This window comes from Oikopleura dioica, chromosome 2, assembly GCF_907165135.1.
Source record: "Oikopleura dioica chromosome 2, OKI2018_I68_1.0, whole genome shotgun sequence".
Taxonomy (NCBI): domain Eukaryota; kingdom Metazoa; phylum Chordata; class Appendicularia; order Copelata; family Oikopleuridae; genus Oikopleura; species Oikopleura dioica.
This window is the reverse complement of record NC_137292.1, coordinates 10307354-10332145: the sequence shown is the minus strand read 5'-3', so window position 1 is coordinate 10332145 and position 24792 is coordinate 10307354. Positions and strand designations below refer to the sequence as shown.

General features: G+C 40.6%; 5 protein-coding genes and 3 long non-coding RNA genes across 8 annotated transcripts; 6 read left to right on the top strand and 2 right to left on the bottom strand.

Moving 5' to 3' along the window:
- Nucleotides 1-2928: 2928 nt before the first annotated feature.
- LOC145700011 (uncharacterized) lies at nucleotides 2929-3704 on the bottom strand. The gene is made up of 3 exons (XR_014134127.1): nucleotides 3578-3704; nucleotides 3229-3535; nucleotides 2929-3146 (listed from the first exon to the last, which is right to left on the bottom strand). It is a non-coding gene; the product is annotated as an uncharacterized LOC145700011 (long non-coding RNA).
- Nucleotides 3705-4022: 318 nt separating this feature from the next.
- LOC145699358 (uncharacterized) lies at nucleotides 4023-4860 on the top strand. Its single transcript, XM_081776627.1, has 4 exons — nucleotides 4023-4084; nucleotides 4154-4214; nucleotides 4260-4470; nucleotides 4724-4860. Exons 1-4 carry the CDS (start codon nucleotides 4063-4065, stop codon nucleotides 4790-4792), a joined length of 363 nt encoding a protein of 120 aa, XP_081632753.1. The 5' UTR covers nucleotides 4023-4062; the 3' UTR covers nucleotides 4793-4860.
- A 1818-nt stretch (nucleotides 4861-6678) lies between these two features.
- LOC145699309 (uncharacterized) lies at nucleotides 6679-11233 on the top strand. The gene is made up of 3 exons (XM_081776578.1): nucleotides 6679-7028; nucleotides 9488-9669; nucleotides 9896-11233. The coding sequence occupies exons 1-3, from the start codon at nucleotides 6910-6912 to the stop codon at nucleotides 10144-10146; spliced, it is 552 nt and encodes a 183-aa protein (XP_081632704.1). The 5' UTR covers nucleotides 6679-6909; the 3' UTR covers nucleotides 10147-11233.
- Nucleotides 11234-11909: 676 nt separating this feature from the next.
- LOC145699312 (uncharacterized) lies at nucleotides 11910-13167 on the bottom strand. Its single transcript, XR_014133996.1, has 3 exons — nucleotides 13010-13167; nucleotides 12868-12945; nucleotides 11910-12130 (listed from the first exon to the last, which is right to left on the bottom strand). It is a non-coding gene; the product is annotated as an uncharacterized LOC145699312 (long non-coding RNA).
- Nucleotides 13168-13241: 74 nt separating this feature from the next.
- Nucleotides 13242-14535, top strand: LOC145699310 (NAD-capped RNA hydrolase NUDT12-like). Its single transcript, XM_081776579.1, has 3 exons — nucleotides 13242-13369; nucleotides 13801-13946; nucleotides 14036-14535. The coding sequence occupies exons 1-3, from the start codon at nucleotides 13344-13346 to the stop codon at nucleotides 14413-14415; spliced, it is 552 nt and encodes a 183-aa protein (XP_081632705.1). The 5' UTR covers nucleotides 13242-13343; the 3' UTR covers nucleotides 14416-14535.
- A 23-nt stretch (nucleotides 14536-14558) lies between these two features.
- On the top strand, nucleotides 14559-18086 carry LOC145699307 (signal transducing adapter molecule 2-like). Its single transcript, XM_081776577.1, has 7 exons — nucleotides 14559-14758; nucleotides 14808-15000; nucleotides 15041-15212; nucleotides 15253-15451; nucleotides 15498-15695; nucleotides 15752-15933; nucleotides 15976-18086. Exons 1-7 carry the CDS (start codon nucleotides 14563-14565, stop codon nucleotides 16462-16464), a joined length of 1629 nt encoding a protein of 542 aa, XP_081632703.1. The 5' UTR covers nucleotides 14559-14562; the 3' UTR covers nucleotides 16465-18086.
- A 148-nt stretch (nucleotides 18087-18234) lies between these two features.
- On the top strand, nucleotides 18235-24776 carry LOC145699306 (rho guanine nucleotide exchange factor 10-like). The gene is made up of 14 exons (XM_081776576.1): nucleotides 18235-18393; nucleotides 18455-18599; nucleotides 18643-18864; nucleotides 18910-19202; nucleotides 19246-19632; nucleotides 20761-20890; nucleotides 20938-21036; nucleotides 21078-21213; nucleotides 21316-21592; nucleotides 21632-21823; nucleotides 21867-22733; nucleotides 22781-23381; nucleotides 23423-23590; nucleotides 23633-24776. The coding sequence occupies exons 1-14, from the start codon at nucleotides 18294-18296 to the stop codon at nucleotides 24012-24014; spliced, it is 3999 nt and encodes a 1332-aa protein (XP_081632702.1). The 5' UTR covers nucleotides 18235-18293; the 3' UTR covers nucleotides 24015-24776.
- LOC145699308 (uncharacterized) lies at nucleotides 19725-20740 on the top strand. Its single transcript, XR_014133995.1, has 3 exons — nucleotides 19725-20051; nucleotides 20383-20505; nucleotides 20558-20740. It is a non-coding gene; the product is annotated as an uncharacterized LOC145699308 (long non-coding RNA).
- Nucleotides 24777-24792: the final 16 nt, after the last annotated feature.

The window sequence follows — 24792 nt, the reverse complement described above, 5'->3', positions numbered from 1 at the left end:
CTATTCTTTAAAATACTTTCATTCTGTGGAGTGAGCGATATATTTATTGCTCTTTTTCTGCTTTTCTTGCCAGGACTAGTCTTTGAATATGTCAAACAGAGATGTATACGACTCAGAAACTTTGTTGCCCCCTACCTCCAAAAAGTTATTTGTTTCGTTGAATACCTTTCCAATGCTATAAGCTCATTTCTTTTCTGTTTATTTATCATTTTCGTATGTTGTAATATATTTTCTATATTTCTTCTTTTCTAGTCTGATTATGCTTGCTGATTTGAACACGCTATAAATGTTTACTGCATAATACGCCTAAGCTCATATATCGTCTTAACCTTACGACGCCAAGTGTGTCATATATGACACCAAGAGTTTCAAACGCCCGTTACTCATTTGTAACATGGTCTAAGAATTTCGCTGACCCCCCTTTATGCCCCTACTTTTCGCTAAGCTTTCACGAGGTATCAACTTAATGGGCGCTGCTTCGCTACAAATGCATGAGAATAGCGAATTTCGCTTCGCTACTAGTGTGTCGTATATGACACACGAATGCATTGAAAATGTGTCATATATGACACATTGTCGTCGGTAGGACTTTTTTCCGCCGAAGAAGAAATTGAATTTTTGGGTTCTGGGTCGGGTTTGGGTATCTGTCTGGGTCTAAGAACTGTCCCAGATTCTGATTTGGGCTCGAGCTTTTATTTAGACCGGAGTTCGGCCTATAAAATGGCCTCTAGAAGGCGGTAGAGGCGATGTGTCATATACGACACATTGTCGTCGGTAGGATATATTCCGCCGGCAAAATTATACATTTTTTCGGGGATTTTGGTTCGAGTTCGGGTTAGAGTGGAGGCTTGAATTTTGTTCCAGAGTATAATTTTGGTTCCAATGTGGCATAAGGCCCTGCTTTGGCCTCTATAGTCGCCTCTAGAGGGCAGTAAAGGCAATGTGTCATATACGACACATTGTCGTCGTAGGGGGAAATTTTCGTTTGTCGTCGTAAGGTTAACTGTATTTGAATAAACTAGAAAATACTAGAGCCATTTTATTTCATCTGATTCTTTCTGTTTGGCCGCTACCGTCACATGGTAAATTTTCGTATTTCCATTGTCAAATATGAGATTGAAAAGTTCTCGCCCAGTCGTTCCAGAGCTTTCGTCTCTTTAACTGTGTTATAAAAACGTCAGAATAAAATTCTACTTTTGATCTATGAAATTAACTTTTAACACTATCCTGTAAGGTGCTGTCTCTTCATCAATTTTGAATTCTTTCTTCGCATCGTCCGGCAAACTCATGTAATAGCTGTAGACATCGTACTCATCGTTGATAAACGAACACCATCGTGGCTTCAAATCTTCTTTCTTCGAAAATCTTCCGTCAACTTAAAATAAATCATCAAAATATCAATTGTTTGCTCCAGCGACTTACCAAAAGACGCATCGCCGTTATGAAGATCTATCGAGTCTGCTACAGAGCATTTTTTATCATTAGATCTTTCGATGGGCTCATATATTTTGCGAGATAATTAACAGTATCCAGACTAATTCTCATAGAAAAACCGAGCAGATGAACCCTGTCCTTACGCATTCATGCATATTTACAACAACATGCGTTATTCCGCGCCTGAGTAATTCTTCCCAGTACTCTTGGTTACTCTGTCGGCCGTAGACTTGATATGCTTTTGTATTCGCCTCTTGGCTGTTGACCGACTCAAAGTGTGGATTATTGGTGACCGTATGATTTGTTCCGACGTAGATCATCGCCATTGTTGCCATGTTTCCGGTGAAAACGGAAGGTTTTTTGATATTTGTCTTGATAAATTGCAGGACCTTGTAGAGATACTTTAAGCAGCTCTGTAAACACCTACAATACCTGAATTTGCTCCCAAGTGGACGGTGTGAATGCGACCTGTTTAACAGAATTGTAACTTTGAAATCCATGATTGATGATGATTGCAATCTGCGCAACTAAAAAGAGCCATTTCCCAAATTTTATCTTATTTTCCAGTTTGGCTGACATCAATGATGCAGTAATGATTCCGAACGGTATGAAGACAAATTTGAGGCGTCTGGTGAGCACTGCAAGGCAGAGGAGAATTAATGAGAGAGCAAAGATGTAGTTTTCGGCGCGAAGATACGGTTTGAGAACAGTCCTGCCGCCAGTGCTAAGGCCATTGCTAAAAGCTCTGTAGGCCAGGAGACACGCCGCAAAAACGGTCAACGGCAATATTAGATTCTTTGATAGCATTAAGCAATCCGCAAAGGGCAAGTATCCAAATGTATCGTCGCATGTATATAGCCGCGCGGAGAATAATGTCGTCCGAGTGAGGCCTAATTGCTCTTTCAGATATTCGATTATATGCGCGTTACGAGTTGATGGTCCTTTTAACGGGATCAGATTAGGTTTTCTCCAATGACGACACTATTAAATGCACAATGAAATCAAGGAAGATCCATTCTGACTCCGTTCCTAGTGAACTTAAGACAAACTTCACCAATAACCCCGTCGCCAGTGCGATTGGAAGTTTGATATAATTTCGATACTGGCGAATTACTGGCAGTCTAAGAACTTGTGTCCCCAAAGCAATCGATAACGCAAAGGACTGGATAATAAATGGGTCGTTATATCGTAAGTAGTGCCCCTTTTTCACCGCTCAACATTTGCTGCGTCAGCCGTCAGTTCATTTAACTATATTCTGCGTGTCAATTAAAAGAGTCAATTTTCGATATTGAAAATTGAATTATAAATAGCGATGGAAGAAAATGACAAAGTCCACACTTGAACTTTTATCAAGCGATTCCTTGAGTAAGCTGATCAAATTGACAAGTCCCAAGTCCAATAATTGCGATTCCGTTGCTGTTTCATTCGGTTAAAATATGTTGTTTTGAATAAGTAAGGTTAATTTAAATCGTAATAATAAACCCATGCCTAAGTTGAACATAAACAAACTCGCGACAGCAAGAAGTTCTGCCAGGAGAAGAAATTGCGAAAACTGCCAGGTCAAGAGCATCGAGACGCCAAATACGATTTGCAGTAACCTTGAACATTGACCAGTCTTATCCGTCGTGGCTCCTCGAATGACAAAATAAGTTTTCATCACGAACAGTGGAATTCCAAAGCTCTCGCGCAAACAAAATGCCAGGGCTGTTCGGCTACCCTCTCATTTTTTGGTTATTTCTTCTAAGCTCATCCTTTATTTAAAAATCAACAAGACTTATAAAAGCAATTCATAACCACGTCCGTAGTCCCATGGCAATAAAAAGTGCCTGAGCTAGCAGAGCACTTTTCACATTCGTCAGCTTGAGTATCAATATTCCGAGTGTGACCGATAAGAGTCCCTGGAAATACGAAACATTCCCCAGATACCATAAGACCATCGACTGAGACTTTGCACCTGTGCTCCGATAAATCCACGCGAAAATTCTCTCCGGAAGAATTGTATATTCTTTCAACGGGTTAATCCGTTCGCGATGTTGAGCACGTAAATCACGTGTTAGATCCCCGCCAAGAGCAGCTTTTTTGAAGAAAGAATAGTAGAATGCTGAAAATACAAAAATGCTGACAAGATATAACATATTCTTACCAGACTCGGAGTAAAGAATCACTTCTCTTGCATCTTCTTGAGTTATCGCTTCAGTCTCCCTGAGCAATTCTAGTGGCCATAACCTGAATCTTTGAATTCTTGTCGAAACAATTTGCAGTGCCCCTTTCGCTAGGTTTAATTGAATTCTTCTCTTGAAAACATTGGATATTAAACCTTTTCCTAAAAGAAAAATTGCGCCATAAATAAGACACTTTCTCCACATTTTATTTTTTTTTTTAATTCTAGTAGAACAAGAATGATGTTTTGGACCCCTTTATCCGACATGTCCTGGACGAGGCCAATCAACTCCGGCTCCATGAACTTTTGCATTTGTGGCTTTTGGCCGGGTTTCAGAAAAATGCAGAACGCAATGTTTGCAATGTTTGTGCTTGGATCCAGAGCGTAAACATGGTGCGGCAGGAGACTTTACAGATCTGACTGTAAACTTATTTTGGCTTTACGTCGAAAGAGATAAACGGCCGGCGATGAAGTTCTCTTTCTTCTTAGGTAACCTAATATCGGATACTTTTCGACCGGAACTCTTTTCTTTAGCGACTTTTAATCTTACTATTTCAGCTCTTGCTGGTGTGTTTGCTGTGCCATTAAATACGGGATCAACTGAAAATCTCGATATAAGGTAACCCAGCCTTTAAATGGCAGCCCAAAATAAGCAGAACTTCAGAACTCGAACTGGTTATAATGGCGCTGGCAAAATCACAATTACCGTCAACAAAGTAGATTGGGTACGGGAATGGGGCTCGCTTGGTCAACTTCCACGTGACGAGATCCAAACAAAACTCGATGAACTCGAACTATCCAAGGCCGGCTTTGACGAAAATGGACTCTGGTCCAACGATCTGACAAATGAGAACGAGAAACCAGCTCCGCTAAAGGTCAGTGCCAGTTTTTGTTTTTTTTTGCGAGACATCCAGCTTTCAATTTAAATTAAAATAACTACTGAAATTAATATTTTGACTCATCAGAAGTCGTCAATTGAAAAACATTTCAATAGTTTTGCGTCAATAGTAGGTTCTTAATATTTCATGAGTGACTCGGCCAGATGACTGTGGTTCACTCAAAGACAAGTAAATAATGAAAACATCTTTGTGCGTTACAGAAATCGTTAATTACTAATTCTAACTTTAGCGTGGCTACTGGCGCGAAACTGAGTACCAGCGAACCCGGTCTACATGGCAACGAGGCATTTCACAATAAAAGCTCGCTATTTTTGGAACCAACAAAGAAAAGACTGCATTTCTGCTCTTCCTTCAAATAAAAATGAGAAACAGAATCTTCCATTTTTATAATTAATAATTAATCTTTTCGAGGCTTTCTTTTGTTGAAAATTCAGCAGGTGGAATCAGCGAAGTCATAAAATTTTGAAAGGCATCTTTTTAGAAAATTCCTTGAATATGAAAAGTTTATGAGATTACGTTTTCTGCAAGTTTCAAGCGCGTAATTGCTCGGGCAAGGGGTGTGATTCAAATCAGGTTCCAAATATTTGAACATTTCGAGGATTCCGTGGCGGATTAACTTCTGCGATTTTCTTTTTTCGATTTCAGGCTCGTTATCTTCCTCAAACATCAACAAGATCTGCTCAGGATAGAGCTAAAAATTGAGGCCAAGCTAAATATTTTCCAGCTGAAATGCCTAACCAAGGCAAATAGCACTACTATTATTTGCGTTTTTTTTTCTTGCATCAAGTTCATTGAGGAACTCCGTGATGCAAATTGAAATCATAACCGCTTATTTTCGAAGTAATGAACCTCCACTTTTCATGTTAGGCTTTCGATTTTCTCAAACGCGTGAGAAAATAATAAGCAGATCGTAAAATTATTAGGTTTTCTATTCATTAAGATTCACGCATTCAAGAATCAGGAATCACGTGAAGATCATTTGGCATCGGATGTTATTCTCGTCATACATTTTTTTCTGATTCTAATTTGAGCATCGTAAAATGTCAATTTAATTAAGAGCAGACCAAGCAGCTGGTCAGGTGGGCCCCAGTCGCTGGCCAAAAACAAACAGCTCGAGATAAAGAGTGCAAATTTGAGGGTTTGATATTTACTCCTTCCTCACTTCACTGGATCCAACATCTTGCCTGTCCTTTTAGAGACGACGCTTTCAAGGAAAAATGTTCTCGATTGACTTTTGCAGAAAAAGTGCTGAGGGAGGAAATCAACGAAAAAAGACCCCTCAAGTCTGGCGTGTCGGAAAACTCGACGTCATCAGTTGATCTTGTAATAAAGGATGAAAGGATTGCAAGTGAACATGCCCGGCTAATCTTACATATTACCCTGGGGAATAAAATATACAGATCTATTCTCTTTTATTATCAGAATCTATTCAAGTGTTCGAAATTTTGAAATAAAGAAAATGGAGATTCATTTCGAATTGGATATTTGAAAATTTTATATCATTTTTTGAAAACTAATTTCTTTTCCAGCCAAAAAGGTTAATCTAAAATCCTCCTCATCGGTATTCGTATGCATTATGCAGAAGAGTGCTTCCAATAGAGGAGTTTTCTGACGTCAAACTCAAGGATATGAAGAGGATCGACGTCTGATTTTGTCTGAGGAGGATCTACCAAGGCATTTTCATGGTTTCAAGAAGAAAAACGATTCTGAATAATGTTTAATTAAAATTTTGATTTCCCAAATGATAATCGTATTTATTAACAAACTTTTGAATAGATCTAGCTGTGAATCGTGCTGTGAATCGTGCCATGACGTCATTTCTTTGGAAATTTCATCCTTTTCCGGGCGATTCTGGAATAACTTTTTACGCTCTTTCCAATGAGCTAATAAAAAAGGGGGGTAAGAATTTCACTCAGAATTCCTTATTAAAAATCGTCCGAGAAGTCTTTTGCGGCTTCGAACGAAAAAGCAAAAGCCGCGCTACACGCGGCTAATTTATTCCTTCACTCGAAGCCGCAGGCGACTTCACGGTTAGCAGTTAGTTCGGTCTCCTTTATCGGCTCGAATTAGAGCGATTTTCAGCTGGGCGAACTGGCTCGATCGAGGTTTTCGAGTCGGAATTAAAGTTATCGAGTGGGGCGCTCGCGAGTTCCGACTTCGCGCGCTCGGGCTGCGCCGCGGCCATAGGGCGAAATCTACACAAAACAGCAGCCCGCCTCTTTATTCTCCTTTAATTTTTTCATCGCCAAAAGCAAGTGTCAAGAAAAGGCCTGTTTTTACACCCTTTCTAATCCTTTTATCAAAGAAGAAAAAAGAGAGATTTGACAACGAAGAAAAATCGAAAAGAGAAGCTGAAAGAAGAAAAATGAGAAGTTACGAAAAAATCTCTGCAAAAATACCAATTTGAAGAAAGAGATGAAGACTTTACGAAGAATCCTCGTCGTTTCGTTGCCGTGGCTCGCTGCGGCGCAAAATGCAACCACAGGCGAAATGCAAATGACCGAAGCTGTGGCCGATGTCTTTAAAAATCAGAGGTTTTCTCTCATTCTTTGGCCCTTCTTCCGCGAATCGATTCATCATTTTCGCCAGAATTTTCGAAAAATAATCACCAGAGAGTCCCCCTCAGGGCTGGATATTTTGAAATCAGCAAAAATTTCAAATCAATTTTTATCTCATTTCTATCTCAAAATTTTGCACCATCTCAACAAATCTCAAATTTCAATATTATTGCAACTCCCTCGTCATAATTTTTTCCATTCTTGAGATTGCTGAGATCTCGAGATCTCAAATCTCAAAATTTTGCAAACCGCGCGAGGGCCGCGGACAAACGTCGCGGGCTTAGAGCAAGACTTGTGATTGGTTCAGATGGACCTGAAATGCTTGAGATCTCAGAATTTCAAATTTCATTTCATTGCAACACGCGTATCCAACTCACGCAGTTTTCTGAGATAATTGAGATCTCAGCATTTCAAATATCATTTTTTTGCAAAATCGAAAATTGAGATCTCAGACAGAAAATTTTCTGAGATTGCATTTTTGAAACGGATGAGATGATGATTCATGTTTTTTTCGGGGTTTGAGATTTTTGTTGATTTCAAAATATCCAGCCCTGGTCCCCCTTTTCAAACGAGGCTTCTCAATAACATGATTTTCGTAAACAATCGTAAAATAATTTCTCGTTGTTTTTTTAAATCAAAATCTGGAATCAAAAGGAACCTTTTCACTCCAGCCCTTTTCCGGTAATAAAACTTCAAAACACACATTCACACGTCATCCGCCAAAAACCCCCGTATTACAACTAATAATCGTAAAAAACTCGTCTCAGAGCTCTTCTCCCTTAAATTTCTTATAATGGGAAACTTGCCAAACACAGTAAATTTGCGTCAATCTCGAGATGGCGTTGATACTGTCTTGCCTTGAAACTACCACTTTTCGACTTTAACCCTACTTGCTTTAGCCCTCTGGAAATTTCCAACAGTAAAAGTAGACGCTCTATTTTCGTAGCCATGAGAATTTCCATTTTTACGATGAAACTAAACAGAAGAACTTGGAAAGAAAAGTGTAAACTCGTAAAAACTTCACACTCAAATATTCTCAATTCTTTTAGAAAATCGAATTCGAACTGGAACTCTATCAATATGCATTGACCTTATGATATAAATTCTAAGGAGCTTCTCCTACTGGCGAAGGTTCAATTATTGAACTACAGAATAAAAAATTCTATTTTATCCATTCTATTTTATTATTTTTGGCTCACGAGACCATATCACAGCGAGAAAGCTGAATTCCTAATGAGATTCCTCATCGAAAAGTGGCAGATCCTTAATTATGCATGATACGCAGCAAGGGACGGAAAAATAGAAACCGAATCTAACTGAAAATCAAGAAACCGCTTGCGGCTGCGAGTAAAAGAGCCGCTAAAGCCGCGTTTATATTTTTCGTTTGAACGAGGCCGCAAGCGGCTTCTCGATTTTGAGAAAGAAGTTTTCGTTGAAACTCAATATGCTCCCTATCCAGTATAGGCTCTCCTGAAATCGTTGTTGTCGAATTCAGCCAGGCGTAAACTGTTTTTCCCGAGCACTAATATAATATTATACCATGATTATCATTTCTGAGTGACGGGACAATCAGGGCCGCCCACGCAATTTTCGCTCGTTCGGACAAATTTTGCATTGTAAAATGTCCAAACGACTGAATGACGGATGAGAGTCCGTCATTCAGGAATGATAATCGCGGTAGCTAATTTAGCTTTTATCAAGTTTTTGGATCTACTGATGACACACTAAAAGACGCGCGAAAAATTCGAAGATTTGACAAGATCTACTGCCATTTTCTGACTGGTCTTATAATGGCACACAGCAGCAGGCTACATGTAGCCATAAGCTCTTTTAAATATATACCCAAAAGAACACACGTGACCTCGTGACTGATCATCGATCAGCAAAAGACATCATAGGTTTTCTTCCAAGATTCTCCTTGTCCGTCGAAAAAGAGCGTTTTATTTTGAAATAACAGGAAAAAGTAACGCAATAAAAATAGTTTCCGAGGCCTGCTTACGTTACTGTGAGAAAATACCAGTCTACTGTCTGGGGAGGTGTCGGGGGATGATTTTTGCCCGCCCGTATTTGTTCTCACGGACCAGCAGATCAATTACTGGGCGATTATTGATGGGTGGAGATCGTTTTTTTTATCGCTGACGCACGTCTCAGACTTTAAGATATTTTTGATACGTAGTTTAATGAAAATCAATTTTCTGAAATTCATTTGAATTATCAAGTTTAGCTGGAAAATGTGCTGATTCGTTTTGATAGGTTAATTTTGTTTGCTCAATTTTAAAGCTAATTTCTTTTCCTCAAATGGTAAATGTAGCTGTCTGTAAGTTGACAGTTCTGGCCCTAAAAGCTTCAAGCTCTTTCGAAGCGTTTTATTGATTTATTTTTGTTCTATAACGCGCAGGCTAACGGGCCTAATCGATGATTACTTTCTTTTTTAGGCTGACACTGATGCTGATTACTTCCTCCTGCGTTCTCCTCGCCATCATCATCATATCGGTCGGCGTTTGCTTCTACAAGAAGTACGGCGGCTCTCACTATGGCTCCGGGCAGATCAGAATTTTAAGCGAAGACGGATCTATAGAAGAAGAGGTCATGTATGTCTTCCAAACGAATGGAAAAGGAATGGATTGAGATCAGTTCAGAACGACCATTTATTCAAATAATTAATTCACTAGTCAAACTTGATCAAAATTGACCTTTCTTAGGACAGGAGGGTGATAAGGCGCTACATGTAGATCATCTACAGTAGATGACAAATAATCGTGACTCTATAGATGAAAAGTAGGCTAACGAAGTTTATACTTTAAAGTTGCATAATTCAAAAACAAATCTTGATTCCATAAAAGTTCGCCGCGAATCAGCAACAGAAGCTCGCAAGAGCCGTGGAAAATCGTTGGGGCTCTTCTACGCGGATCATCAGGGAAATATTCTCTCTGCTCCGCACGACGGCCGGATGGATCGCAGCCTCACGCCCAAGGCCCTGTCGACGAGTTCTGCCTCTCCAAGCGCGCGCAAGGACTCCGAACCCGCCACCAGCTCCGTTTCTGACGAGGCAATAAGCCACATTAGTACTGACAGTGCGATCGTGGTCCCTTGAAGAAGAGTTCACCTAAAAACGTCAAGTCCAGTCCTTTTACTTCTCCACATCGTTCCACACTTCCACATCACGTGATCGCTCACTGCTTCGCCCAACAAAATAGAACACCAGAGCTTCTTGCCGAAACGGGCTAAATTTAAAAGCTGTCGAGTTGTTTAGTGGCAACTCGAGTTGCTTTTTCCTGCGCTGGCCACGCGCCAACACTCGCACAATCGAACAAAAACACCAACTCGAAACTTGAAAAAAAAAACACCTGTAGCTGTCTGTGTTTCTAAAAAGCAAACAAAACTTTAAGACTCAACGAAACTTTAAAACACTTACAAAACTTTCTTTTTTGAGTTTTCTTCCATAACTTTAATGATTTCAAACAATTCACCGCAAAAAGACTGAATTATTAGTCACGTGACACGATTGAAAGAGACCTTTTTTCATTTTGTTTTCTTCAGCTTAGCTTTTTATATAAATTTGGTTGGAAAATTGAAGCTCGATCATTTTTCGCCCGTTCAAAAATCCAAGGCCAAAGTTCACAAGTTCAACTTTAGCAAGATCGATCGGTTACAAATGTCGGTCCAATTTACTGACAAATTGCCAGTAATAGACCGTCGGGCTTCTGACTCACCTGGGAATTTTAGACGGGCGGAGATTGATGGTATTCATTTCTGAAGAAGAAAATTTTAATCTAAATCCAATTTCGCCATAAATGAATTTTCACCAACCTCGCCAAAGGCCCATTTCAACCCGTTCTTTATCTTTTTATTTTTTACTGTAACCTTGTCACTTATTTCTGATCCTTGACGACCTTGACTTTTTGTTTTGTCGCTTTATTTGTTAACTTTAGGGTTTCTCTTTGTCAAGCAAAAAAAAAACGATAGAACAAAATGCTCTGATAGGTCTGAGATCGCTTCTTCTATACTTCCGGAATACTTTACCTCCATTTCATTCCCTCATTATACTCAATAGACAACCCGAAAATCATGTTCTTCACAAAATATTCTGAAAAAAATATTCCCGAAGAAATGAACCTTGTTGCACCTTCTTTTCTCACAACGATTCGAATACATTATAAAATATCGAAAAAACAATTGCTATTTCTTGTGTCTTGAAATTCGTGGTTTTAGAATGCTAATCAGTCAGGCAATCATACAGTTGTTGCAAACAGACAATGACAGGGCGCTTGATAATGCGATAAAGGAGAATCCGAGGTTGATCAGTTTGCGAAATGAACAGGCAGGTTTTTTATTAATGCAGAACTGGTAATGTAGAAAATTAGCGTGCATCGGCGAGATGCGTATGATATCTTGCGGGTTTCTCACGCCGCCTTATGCGGTATTCTCGATTTTCTTATGGCTGACCATTATCTTGGCTTTAGCCTTGCTTGATGGTTGATAGCAGCCTAAAAGGACGCAACTGAATGCTAATGCCAATAAGATATTTATCTTTATAAATCTCCCTAAAAGAGTTTAACCCTTCTCCACCTTGCCGCGCAGCTGAACAAGTTGAACTGCAGCCTGGTCCTCTTGTATAGAGGCGCTGACCCTTTTGCGACGCTGCCAAAGAATGAATGGACGCCTCTGCATTGCGCAGCCCAGCGGGATGCTCATAATTTAATCCAAGCTTACACAAGTGAGTGCCAGGGCCAAAGCGCTTTTCAGTTTTTTAATCCCTCCATTATTCTACTCCCTTAATCAAATCTTGCTTATAATAAGACATAAAAACAAATGAAAGAGTGAATCGCATTACGAGAGTCACTCTTTGATTCATAATTTGAACAGAAAACGAACGATTTATTCATGCCTTCTTCAGAATACAAGCTTCCCTTGGACGCAGTCGATGCAAAGGGAAGAACGGCTCTTCATATCGCGGCCAGTCATGGCGCAGAGAACTTCATCAGAAGCGCTTTGGAGAGCGGGATGGACGTTGACACTGTCAATTCTTCTCTGATGTCGAAGGTAAAGCTTGTCCGAGACCAGTCGAGCCTGGATATCTGAAAATGTATCGTTAGTTGGTTTCGAAAGTTCGCCATTAATTTGAACCAAATTAACACCGGGTCATTTGGTCTGAAACCCAGGGTTCCAAATGTAGCAGTGTAGTAATGTAGCAATGTAGCAATTGCTACATATTTGCTACATGCTGATGTAGCAGGTGTAGCATGTAGCAGCGTTCAAAAAACGTGTAGCAAAGGGTAGCTTGCTACATTGCTATATTTTTTTGGGGGTGAAGATTTTTGTTCGCTTAAAGAAAATTCCAGAGCAGAATTGTTATTATTGACTCCGAAATTCTGCAGAAAATTTTCGTGAGAAAGCAACAATTTTGTTCTAGAATGCAATATTTCAACAAAAACATGACAAGAATACATTTTACAGTGAAATTTGTCGGAAGAGACGATTTTTCAGCCTCATACTATTTTCAACGTCTCTTTTGATACCTTACAGTGTTTATTAGCTAAAAAGTAATCTAGTTTGACTTTAAAAATTTCGCGAAAAAAATATTTTTTTTTATATTTTATGTAGCAAGTGTAGCATGTAGCAGCGATTTTTCTGAGGGGATGTAGCACATGTAGCATGTAGCAGGGAATTTTTTTGAGGGATGTAGCACGTGTAGCATGTAGCAGCATTATATTGCTACATTTTGAACCCTGCTGAAACCGTTCTCAGCGGCCTTCGATAATTTTCAAAATGTCAATTAGTCTACTCATTTCTCAGTCAATTTTTCGCTACTCACCGTTTTTCCATCGCAGCCAAAAAGCCACCAGAGAGAATGACACCAAGAATCGCATTCATACCAGCATGAGTTTGAGTTCTTAAAACGGGCTATTTCTTTCCGTTTTACCGGAATCGTATATTGGAATTAAATAGTCCCATGCCTTGATGCAAAAGTTCTTCGGAGAATAGGCGTGGCGAAACGAACAAATGGCATCATATTTTTAACGAAACGTGGTTGTACTGAAAACCGAAAAAACAAAACTGAAGCACTTTCGAAAATATTTTCAAAACAAGCTCAGCAAGGGATTACGTTCTAGAGACTTTTTGTTAATTTTGAGCAAAGTGGCGTTTTTCCCGCGTTTTCTCGTAAACAAACGCAAGGATAAAGTTCGAGAGAGTAATTTTGTCCTTCAGGGTTGGAGTCCGCTTCACTACGCATGCTGGCATGGTGAGACTGATTGTGTGGAGACCCTGCTCCGATTCAAAGCTGATGTGATGGCGACTGATAAGGACGGATTTAGGTACACTCGATAACCTACTTTTCGATTTTGAGTACAGTGAAAACCCAAAAATTGGCCGGTTTTCAGATGTAAATTCCCGAAAAAAGCGGCCAAATTTTGGGTTTTATGCCGGGTAGCCAAGTTTCCCCTTCAAAAAGCAAAGTTTCGAAATTTTCGAAAATCGGCATGATTTTTGACGAATTTATTCAAATTTTTGCTTGTTTGAAGACATTCTTATGAGAATTTCGTCATTTTAAATGACTAAAACACCCTAAAAAGCTTAAAATGATCGGAAATAGCATCATTTAGGTCCGATTCTGATGAAAATTTTTTTATTTTTGAAAAAGCGGCCAAATTTTGGGTTGATTCCAGGTTCCAATAAAGGCGGATTTAGACAAAAAGCGGCCAAATTTTGGGTGGGCAAATTTTGGATTTTCACTGTATTATTTCAGTGGCCTCCATCTGGCCGTAGAGTCTGGTGATATTGCATCCGTCAAGTTGCTTCTTGAAAGCATGAAAACAAAGTTCACCGAGTCCGGCTGGAGCCAACTACTCGAAGAAGTGAAAGAAATCGCCCTGCGAGTAAACAAGCACATGGGTAAGTCTAGTCACGTGATCGGGATATTGCGTCTCGAGAGCTCGTAGACTCCAGCTGTGGTTAGCAGATAGGAATATTTTAAATTTCAGCCGAATTTATCGAACGATGGAATCTGCCTTACGAAAAATTAATGAAAAACGAAGCATTTCCTCTTCATGCCGCTGTCGCCTCCGGAAACGATGAAGCACTGAAGAATCTTCTCGCAACATTTGGCGTGAACGAAAAAAACGCTCAGGGAGAGACGTGCTTGCACCTTACCGCGAAGAATGGACTCGTTAATACGGCGAAAATTCTGCTTGAAAATGGCGCTGACTTGACGATTCTATCCCGGGCGAAAGAAACTGCGCTGGATGTCGCTATCAAAACGAAAAATGACAAGGTAGCGCATTTACTTGGCGCAGAAACCAGCCCTACAAAACAAGAATTGATTCCAGAATCCACAGATTTGAACCTAAATTACTTTTATTGAGCTGCTTTTCTACCTTCTTTGCTGCATTCCTTAGGCCTTTCTATTTTTTAAACTGCTCTATTCTTCTTCGAACTTATTTTTCTATTACTGACAAAAGTTTATTTTTCTAGCAATATCGAAATAAATGCGAAATTTTTAGAATAAGAAATGGGTCTTTTTGGAAATTCAAGTCCGTTCGATCCCCTGTTAGACAAGGCCTGTAACGAAAACGTGGTTACAGAGGACTGGAGCTTAATTTTATCTATTTGTGATAAAGCTCGAGTGTCTCCTAAGAACGCTAAAGACTGCTTGGCCTCAATAACTAAGAAAATACAGCATAAAATACCTCGCGTCGCTCTTCAAGGTTTCGTCTACTCCGTTTTCCTTTTCGTGTTTTAACATTTGGCTTAAAGCTCTTGTTGTACTGGATGCAGCAACTTCAAACTCAGGCCGAGAATTCCAGCGAAACGTATGCAGCCAAGAATTTATCAATGAACTGAGGCCCATCGTTGGCAGAAACGACCTTGTCGGCGAAAAGTGCAAAGAACTGATTCTCAAATGGACCAAAGAGTTTGAGCACGATAGCGAACTTTCAATGATCGTTAGGTAAGTCCACCCTTCTATCTTTGATGCTGATTTTGTCTAGCTTCTATCATTTCTTACGCGCAAACGGGACGCATTTCCCGGAGCCGAAAAGCGAACGGCGGCAAATGACAACAAATCCAGATGCAGTCGACAGTCAAAAAGAAGCGGATGATTTAGCTCTCGCCCTTCAACTGAGTCTCCAAGAAGAAGAAGCAAAGAAACAGACAACAAAGGTACTATTAATGAAGGAAGAAAACACTTACGCATTCGAAGGTGAAACAACAAACGCCTAGCTTGTACTACTCGACTCTTCAAACCTCGCCAAACGCTGAAAAGGCCGTCAAAGTCAAGGCGCTGTACGACTTCGAAGCGGTGGAGGACAATGAGCTGACTTTCAAAGCAAACGACATTATCACGCTGATTGAAGAGTGTGATCCAAACTGGTGGGAGGGATCGCTCAATGGAAAATCCGGTGAGCTCAGTTGACGAATTCATGTCAAAATTTACAATCAATTTAGGTTTATTCCCAGCGAATTTCGTAACCAAAACGCTTGATCAGAAAACAGAGCCGCCCAAGAAGTCTGAGAACAAAGTCGTTATCAAAGTCGACGAGGCCTTGCTCGATAAGACTCTTGAACAGGTCGAGTCTGCTGATCCGTCAGAAGAAAAGGACTCTGCTGAAATGCTACAGAACGAAGAGATCTGCTCTAAAATGGGTAAGCAAATGAACTCTGCGATGGTTGAACTTTTTTTATGGCGGAATACTTTTCAGGTGCTATTATTGATTCAAAATTGTCTGAAATGGATACTGAGCAGCTGGAACTGACACAATTAAATGAAAAGATTTTACAATGTCTGCAGCTTTACGACTCCTTGATGCAGGATCAACTCTCGACGATGAATTCATCTTACATACCACAGCTGACCAACTCTATGGCTTCAATGTCTATGCAGGTAAAACTCTGCCATTTCTTCTTTCGATAATGAAAAAATAAGTATGCACCTGGCCAACAATACGCTCCTCAACAAGTTCACCAATACTCTCAAGGCTACCAGCCAGTAGAGACCCCCCAGCCTGCGGAAATGAACCAACACATAAACCAGCAAGCCTATCAATCTCAGATCCAGAGTCGAGGATATACGATGGGAAATCTCCCGCCAAATGCATCCGCACAAAACATGTTCGCCACGCAGCCTCAAGCGAATTTCCATCCGCAACAACAGCAATATTTTACTCCACCGCCTAGTGCGTACAGTACCGGATCTCCCTATAACGGACCCTATGAGCCCACCGCTCCACCACCGACACCACCAGTAACGGATGCTTCGCTCCTACAGCACCATCAACAAGTTCCACAACATCAGCAACAAGCAGCGGGAGCCTACCAGCAGCAACCAATGCCCTCTTACCAGGCTGGCATTGAACCACCTTCTGGTGGATCTAATCAAGCAGCACCACCTACTCAAGCACAAAATTTGTTGTGATAAAAAAATTCCTTATGCTATGTTTCATTTTATTCCGCTATCTTTCCTCTGAAAATTCAATCATAAACACTATTCATTCAAATATTCTTTCTGACTTCTCAAAAACTTTTTCAGTAGCTACATTCATGTAATTAAAGAGGCAATTTTTCGATTCTTGTTGCAATAAGATTCAATGTTCAACTGCTATCATAGACAAGAATAAAGATAAGAAAATAATTGAAAATACTCCTCTTCGATCGTCAGTTTCTTCGTTTTACCATTCAAACACTACCTTTTCCCTTGATGCTTGTTTGTGTGACACTCCCTTTTGATGCCTAATATGTTCGGATAATAAAATTGCTATAATACTACGTTAGCTAGCACGTTGTGATTCAATCTTACATTTTTTACTGCCGTTTAACCGCCGAATAACCCTTGACAGTGACACAAGAGGCTTAGAGGTCACCCAGCTCCATTCAAACAACACTTTTCCCCTTTGCCACACCGACACCACAAAGGCGGTATTATTATACGTAGATTTTACTGAAAAACCGTCGCCGCTTGAAAAAAAGACAGGAAGAAGAAACTTTAGAGACTCGTGCCAAATTCACATTGAAGTGAGCGTGAATAACATTGACGTATACCGGTAGAATTTTATTTGAATATTCCGAATTAGAGAATGCAGAATCAAACGAGTGACTTGAGCTTTTGAGAAACTTTTTGACCTTCCAAGTGAGTCGTTAGTGATTTTGCAGTCAAAATGTGAGTCAACCGCGGATCAATTCAGTTTAAGCATTCTAGGCCACACATCTCGCCCTCTATTCAATTCAATCTATCAAAAATTCACCTCTTTTCATAAATTTTTCATCGCCCTTCGGATAGTGTTTGTGTTAGAACTAGAGTTCAGCTGAAATGATCCCGGCTAAGGCCTCTCCGATCGATCTAGTTTCTTTTTCATTTTCAAATTGGGCTGATAAATGCCTAAGAGGTGAGTACCAAAGATTTTATTCTCGATAGCTTTTTCTGGTACCCTTTGAGGCGCGTTTGGGAGATCAGAGAAATCAACGAAGACTTGTCTCTTATGAAGATTCACTTTATGAGGATCTCTTTTGAATATTCAGGAGATCGGATTTCATTATGATTATAAATGACGATGAAACTTGAATCTTCTTTTTTGGCGAGCAGCCATATTTACTCGCCTAAGGATAGTGCCCAGTGGTGCGCGAAACCGAAAAATAAAATACTTAGCTGTCAAGATGTAAAGCTCTCCTTGTGAGAGCGTCAAAAAGATCGGTCAAAATCAGCAGAGCACAAAACGAGCATTTATTAGTGCGCTCCGAAAATCTCCTAGCTTTAAATCGCATATTCAGAGCAAATTTCAAAGAGAAACGGAAATCAACAAAAGGCCAGGTTCATAAATGAAACTTAAACTCATATCGTAAAGCTTTCTTATCTCCTAAAATAAATCTTTTTCCCGTTGTATCAAAAAGAATTTTACCAAGAACAAGAGACACCGCCAAATTTGCAAGATAATAATTTGATGTTGGCACTGCAACTTTTGAGAATGATCCATTTTTGGTTTTCTTGGTTCTCAGAAACATCGCGGCGGTCTTTCTTTTTTATTAGATTTGAAAGTAGTAAAGGTTCATTTTTCCAATTTTGATCGATCGTGGGTAGTGTTACGCTTTTTCCGAGAGGCTTGATTATTACGAAAAAGAGAGAGATACATCTAACTTATAGTGAAAACAAGAAATGACCTTTGGTTTCAAAACTTGCTGAATGTTCACTATTGCAGCGGATTAATATTTGTATTTTTCAGACTCTCGCTTCGTTCGATTGTAGGATGGGTGATGAGTACGAATGCTAGTGAAAATTCGGTTGATAACCATGAGGAATCTGGCGAATCTAAATTTTCTCGCGTAGCGAAATGGCGAAGTTCAATCCGATCAGGTAACGAATTTCAAGATAATTATACGATCAATGGTCGATGCCTTTGTTAACAAGTTTTTAGGAATAAAGAAGTCGAAGAAGACCACTCAAAAGCTCTCGAAACAATTGAAAAATGAAACGCAAAAGGCCTTAGATACAGTTCAGCAAAAGTTGCCTTTGAAAACGCTCAGCTCCGGAACAAGCATAGACAATCTTCACGGCAATCAGTAAGCTTCTTTACCAGACTACACTTTCTCATCTGACATTTAGGCGATTTCAATCAGATGCATCGAGCTTTAACCCTCGTGACGCTCGCGACTGGAATGACAACAACGACCAAGTTTTTCTCCAAGGTGCTTGGGGCTCACGAGAACAAATTCTTGAGCCTGAATTAACTACTCCGACGAATTCAATAAAGAAAACCCACACTCTACTGGCTTCCAATGTGGAGCATACCGCGGCTGTAGCTAGAGCCTTTGTCGAGTACGCAGGGTGAGTCGACTTTTTTCTTTCGGTGGTAATCCCTTGTATGAATAGCCCGCAAGACAGCCCCATGTCATCACCGCGAGCGGGCTCAGAGAGATCTTCAATGAGCGCGTTCGATGCCGATACAATGTACAATACGGCTCGGTCGCAAGCATTCGACAACAATAATTCCCGGCCTCCAGCTCCTCCTTGTCCGCAACCGCCACTCTCTCCTGATCACGAAAACGAGGACTCGTTCTTCCCGCCTCCTCCAGTCTCTGCTCCACCTCTACCCATATCCGCACCAACATCACCTCATCGGAAACCATCGCCTCCACCAGTGCCTTTGAGACGATCTCATACATGTAAGAAATATCACAATCGTCCTCGATAAATTTCTTCCTTCAGCTCTTTCTAATCCTGTCTCCAGATCATCTTCCTTCCGTCCTGCGCCTCCTCCACCACCGCCACCGATTTCTGAATCTCGATCAGGCTTCAGAAACTCGCATATTCCCAACGATAGTCAGCCAAGTGCGCCCAGTGGTTACGAAACAGTAGACCGATGTCAGTTCAATACAATGGACATGAGACGGCAGTGGTCAATTAATCACAACTATGAAGATCAACTGGAGCAGGACCTTGACAATACGCTCGAAACTTCAACGGAAGTTTGGGGCGATGTTGAGAATGCTGATTCGTTTGACGATGATTCGGCAGAAGAATACCAAATAGAGGACGATTTTGAGGATGAACAAAGAGATCAATTTTCAAAAGGGTCAAGTCCATACAGAAGAGGTAAGCCCCTAACCCTTACTTATTTTTCACGAGGGAGCGTTTTTTCTCTTAATTTTTTTCCTATGCTACATAAAAACACGCCTTAGACAGTTGCTTATAAGCTCAGATGCGCAGTGCCTGTGTGCCTGAAGCAACACTATAAGGTCATGAGCAGGCAGATTTCATGACGCAGGCAGTCTGAGAGTTGCTAAGCCAGCATCCTCACATACAGAGAGAAATGCCTTTCAATACAGATGTGGACTTTAGAAAATGGTTTTACGCGTATGATGATTGTTATATTAAAGATCTCGTGCGAACCTTGTAAAAAGACAATTTTACGACAAAGATACGGGCCGAAAGATTTACCATAAAAGTCCTATTTTATTCAAAGATGGGCCACACCGAATTGGTGTCGAGGAGACGCCGAGAGTCTCTGCGAGGTAGTGATTAAATAAAGATTTGGTCAGGAAGGGCCAAAAAGCTTCGTTTATATTGATTTAACTCATGAAATAAAGCACAAATTATTTATCTTAGCCAGAATAATTATATGAATTTGACGATTATATTTGTAAGCCGTGAATCTTCAAAATACTGGGCCTTTATCAGCTAAGAGGCAAGAAAAAAGCCAAGTGATGATTTTAAATGAGTTAGATAGCCTATCTAAGGGATCACTTTTGATAAACGAGCCTTTTTGAACCCGTCCTGACCCCCTACATAGCTACTTTCAGTAGCAAGCTGTACTGTGTTACTTTTGAAAATGATTGACATTAGGCAACGAGCAAGAAGTGAGTGTGGAGGAAGTCTGTCAAATCTTTGTCGGAAGTTTTCTAGGTCGTCAAAAGACCTCACAGGCGGAAAGGGAATAAACCTTTTTCGACGATCATTTAGCACCAGGTTTATATCTCCGTGTCAGCTAGACCGTCTCATTAAAAACACGTGATTTTAGCCACTCGGACTTGCAAAGCCTATCAGATTTAGCATCGGATCATCGCAGCATATCCAGGACTGCTTCTTTTCTCTCACTGATTAGGTTCAAAACACCTTTATAAATCGCCTCAGCAAATCAATAAATAATTGAATTTCCTCGAATCCGAATAAAATTTCTTTGAACTTACCCTTTGTCCTCTTCAATTTCATCGATCGATCTAGTCCTTCGTGATGCTGATCATGCTACACCTTCAACTTCCCGATCTCGCCCGGACTCTCTCGCTTCTGGTCCCTTCGCAGAAGGCGGTAGAAGCATTGGCTCGAGCAAAGGAAGCTGGGATCTCGAAACAAGGTAATAACTTGTCAAATAAAACCAATCTATCTTTGATATTTATTTAGTGAGGAAGGCATTGATGAGGACGGCAGTGTTGATGGAGGCGATGCTGACAATTCTCGCACTGGGTCGGCCACACCTGGCTCACACCAAATCACTTCCAGGTCAGTCAATTTGCTAATGTCCTTCTTTATTGATTGATTAGGCTGAGAGATACTTTTCGTTCGACGCTTAGAGACGCCACCAAGATTTCAAGGGTGAAAGAAATGGTCAGATATGTTCAGAGAAGACCAAGGTCGGCAATAGAAAAAAGGGCGTACAGAGAATCCTCGTATTTCCAGGTAAAGTTCATGCAATTTAAGCAAGCAAAATTTTTTCTTCTTGGTCATATCCTACTCACCCGTTTATAATTTTTGTTGAAGTAATAATCTGAATTTATTAAGGGTCAACAACACGACCGCCGACGGTCGGTTCAAGTCGAATGGGGCCACCTCCCGCCTCCACCCAGTGGAGCCACAGATAATGATATCAAACGCCGACGCATACTCCAAAGTCTGGTTCAAACTGAAAAGGCCTATATTAACAGTTTGGGCATTCTGGAACACGATTACCGCCAACAGTTACTACGGCAACCAGTAGTCGAAAAAAGTTATGTGGATAGAATTTTCGGCAAAGTAACACCTATCTACTCCCTTCATAAACTTTTTGAAATCGCTCTTGGTAAGTCTGAAATTATATTCATTATTTTTAACCCTTTAGATTCGGCAATTATGGATTGGGATGTGACACAGCGTGTTGGGGATATATTCACTGGAACTTTTGACAAACAAACTGTTCTTGAGCACTACTCCGCTTATATCAATGCCTTGCCTGAAACATTGAAGCTTGTGCAGAAGCTCTGTGCGCGAAGAACATTCTTTGATTTCTGTACCAAACAACAAGAAACACAAGGTAGTATTTTAAAGTCAACGTTACCTTCAAATAATCACTGTAGGTGACAATCTGAACCTTTTTGGCCTGATGCTAAAGCCAGTTCAACGCTTTCCACAATTTCTCCTCATCCTGCAAGATTTGCTCCAGTCAACTCCTTTTGAACATCCTGACAGAGTCGCTCTAGAAGGAGCACTCACATCTCTGGATAAACTTACAGAGCAGCTTGACTATCGACGCGAAATTCAGGAGCAACGGCAGCTTTTCTACAAGCTAGCGAAGCTGTCCAAAACCGAATGGCAGGAAGGAGACAATGGACGGGTAATTAAATGCGGCCCAGCAACGGAAGTCTTGGAGCTGAGTAACAAAGATGGCGATGTTGTTGACTTGCGCGATGGAATTCTCATTCTTACTGACAAGGGAAAGCTTTTGTTTCTCCTCAATCCAAAGAAGCAGTCCAACAATAAAGGATCAAAAGATTCTGAAATCGAAGGATGCAAACTAAAATGGCGGTGTGATGTGAAAGACATTCGACTCAGCGACTTCTCCGAAGAAAACCTTTCTAAAAAGCTCGGCAGCCGGGACGGCATCCAATCTGATCTCGAGACTTTATCTCAAATCGAGTCACTTGTCGGGAAGTTATCTTCTAATTTGGAAACAAAGACGCTTACTCAGGAGCTTGATTCTCTCAAAGAAAAGGTGAACAGATCCATGAATTTGGTGGGTTCTTCTGTGCAGACGACAATCACAATTCAGAAGAATGAGGGAATACGGAACGATCCCTGGATGAAGAAATACGTCCGGTTCAGCAGTGGAATAAATGCGAGAGAGTGGATGGATGCTATCAGGGCAGTCAGAATACGACTCGTTAACGATAGGATAATGCCGTTTACTCCATGGAGGACGCCGCAGGATGATTCAACAACGACAGGTATGTAATTTTACCAGAACCTCAAGGTCTAATCAATCAAATTTTAGGGGCTGACCGAGTTATGCCGGTCTACATTGGTTCTGTGTGGCCTCGAAACGAACAGACCAACTGCGATCTCGAGTATTCTCAATTTTGTTCTTACGCTTCTCCCGAATTCGACGGAAGTATTTACGTCTGGCAAGCTAATGACGATTTTGTCGAGATATCCCACATCCAAAAAGAAGACGATATTGTCAGCGAGCAGAACCGCCTCCGTGGTCGCGGATTCGACCCATTTATACACTCAATACAGGCGAAGACATCAATCTCATCGATAATGCACGCGTACAATGCTGTTTGGGTCTTTTTGATGGACGGTGACGTAATGGCCTTGCAAGATTGTCCTCCATTCAGACGATTCGGGTTGACAAAAGAGCTAACTGATGACCAGGTTGTTCAAGCAACAATTCATGGTGAAAACGGTTTCTTGATAACAACGAAATCTGGAGTTGTGGCATTCGCTGTCATCAATCACGAAGAGCAGAGAGATTTAACACTTGTGCTAGAAAATCTTGTTTTGGATGCAGGCTCACCAGTGCGTCTGATTCCTATTGCTTCAAAAGAGGAAACCTGGGCATGGAGATCGGGAAAAGTCAAGGCTATCAAAAAGTGAGATCGAACTAAGAAACAACCTTTTAACTTGGTTTTAGCGGGCATATTGTGGACGAGTTTGCATGCCGGGAACTCGGCTCTGTTCCTCTCTCAGCATCGATTAGCAAAGGCACTGGAGTTTGGGTTGCTCGTGGAGATCTTCCGATTCTTTACCTTTACCACGCGCATACGAAGCAGCTTCTACAGACTTTTGATCTCTCCCACAGGTAGTTAAGTGATAGAGTACAGCGGGTAACGTAATATTTTAGTGCATTTACTGTCAAAGCGAGCCATTCGTTTGGCGTCTCCCATCTGACAACCATGGCAAACTTCCTTGTTGCCGGGACAACGAGTGGTATCGTGATTGTCCTCCCTCTTCCAAAACTCGCAGTTTCAAATCCCTCAATTGTCGGTCCCGCCCATGCTTCCGCCATCGGTCACCTTGGACGTGTTGCTGCTCTCCACTCAATAGTCCCCTCAATCTTGAGCTCCTCTGATTCTGGCCTTGACCACGCAACAGCATCGTCTAGCAAGAAAAATCTGCATAGCCAGGCAACCCTTCTGTTTTCAATCGGCCAAGGGCACAAAAACCCACGAGACGCAGAGAATAAAGATGTCATTTGTATTTCTGTATGGAGAAGTGGAAGCTAGCGATCTTCTCCGATGTCGAGTAACTCTGAAAGTCAATGTTGCCAAATTCAAGTCCCTTCTGACTTAAAATAACTACTCATAATAAACTGTGCCAGCTCTCTTTCCTAGCCTGTTCAAGTTTCAAAGTAAATCATCTTCAACAAAAATTGATAAAAATGGCGTTTTTCTTCTCTATAGTCAGCTTATTATTTTTATTTATACTTCTACTCGTTTAACAAGTACAGTATATTTACAGTTGCTACGCGTTATTGAAAATGGAAAATTAGCGGGTGTTTTACTTATATTTTTTGTTTACGTTTTTCATTCAAGCATTTGGAGCTGCAAATTAAGAAAAATGAGGTCAACGTAGAATAAATTTCTCAAATAAAGATTAACGGTTTTTTTTCAAGAAATAAATTAGATGATCTCTAGTGTCGCTTTAAATGCAATTTGTTATTTATGTTTTTTCTTTATTTTACTTCTATTCGCAATCAGTTTCTTTCTCTGTGAGCTTTTATTTGCCTACGATTTCTTAATTTACCTCTAACAATCGATCTGTATTTTCGCTTTTCCCAATCTTATCAAACGATTCAAAGTACCCAAGGTACCCGTTTCCGACCTCAGCCTCATTTGCCTGATATCTTATCACTTTCACTACAGTTAAACAGTTACAGTTGCGATTCCTTCGGCTATCACTTCTATTCATATATATTTTTCTAATTCTTGCTTCAACTCACAGCTAAAACTCTCCTTTCTTCGTTCAAAGTTCTGTCCTTATTAAAAATTATTAATTGATAAA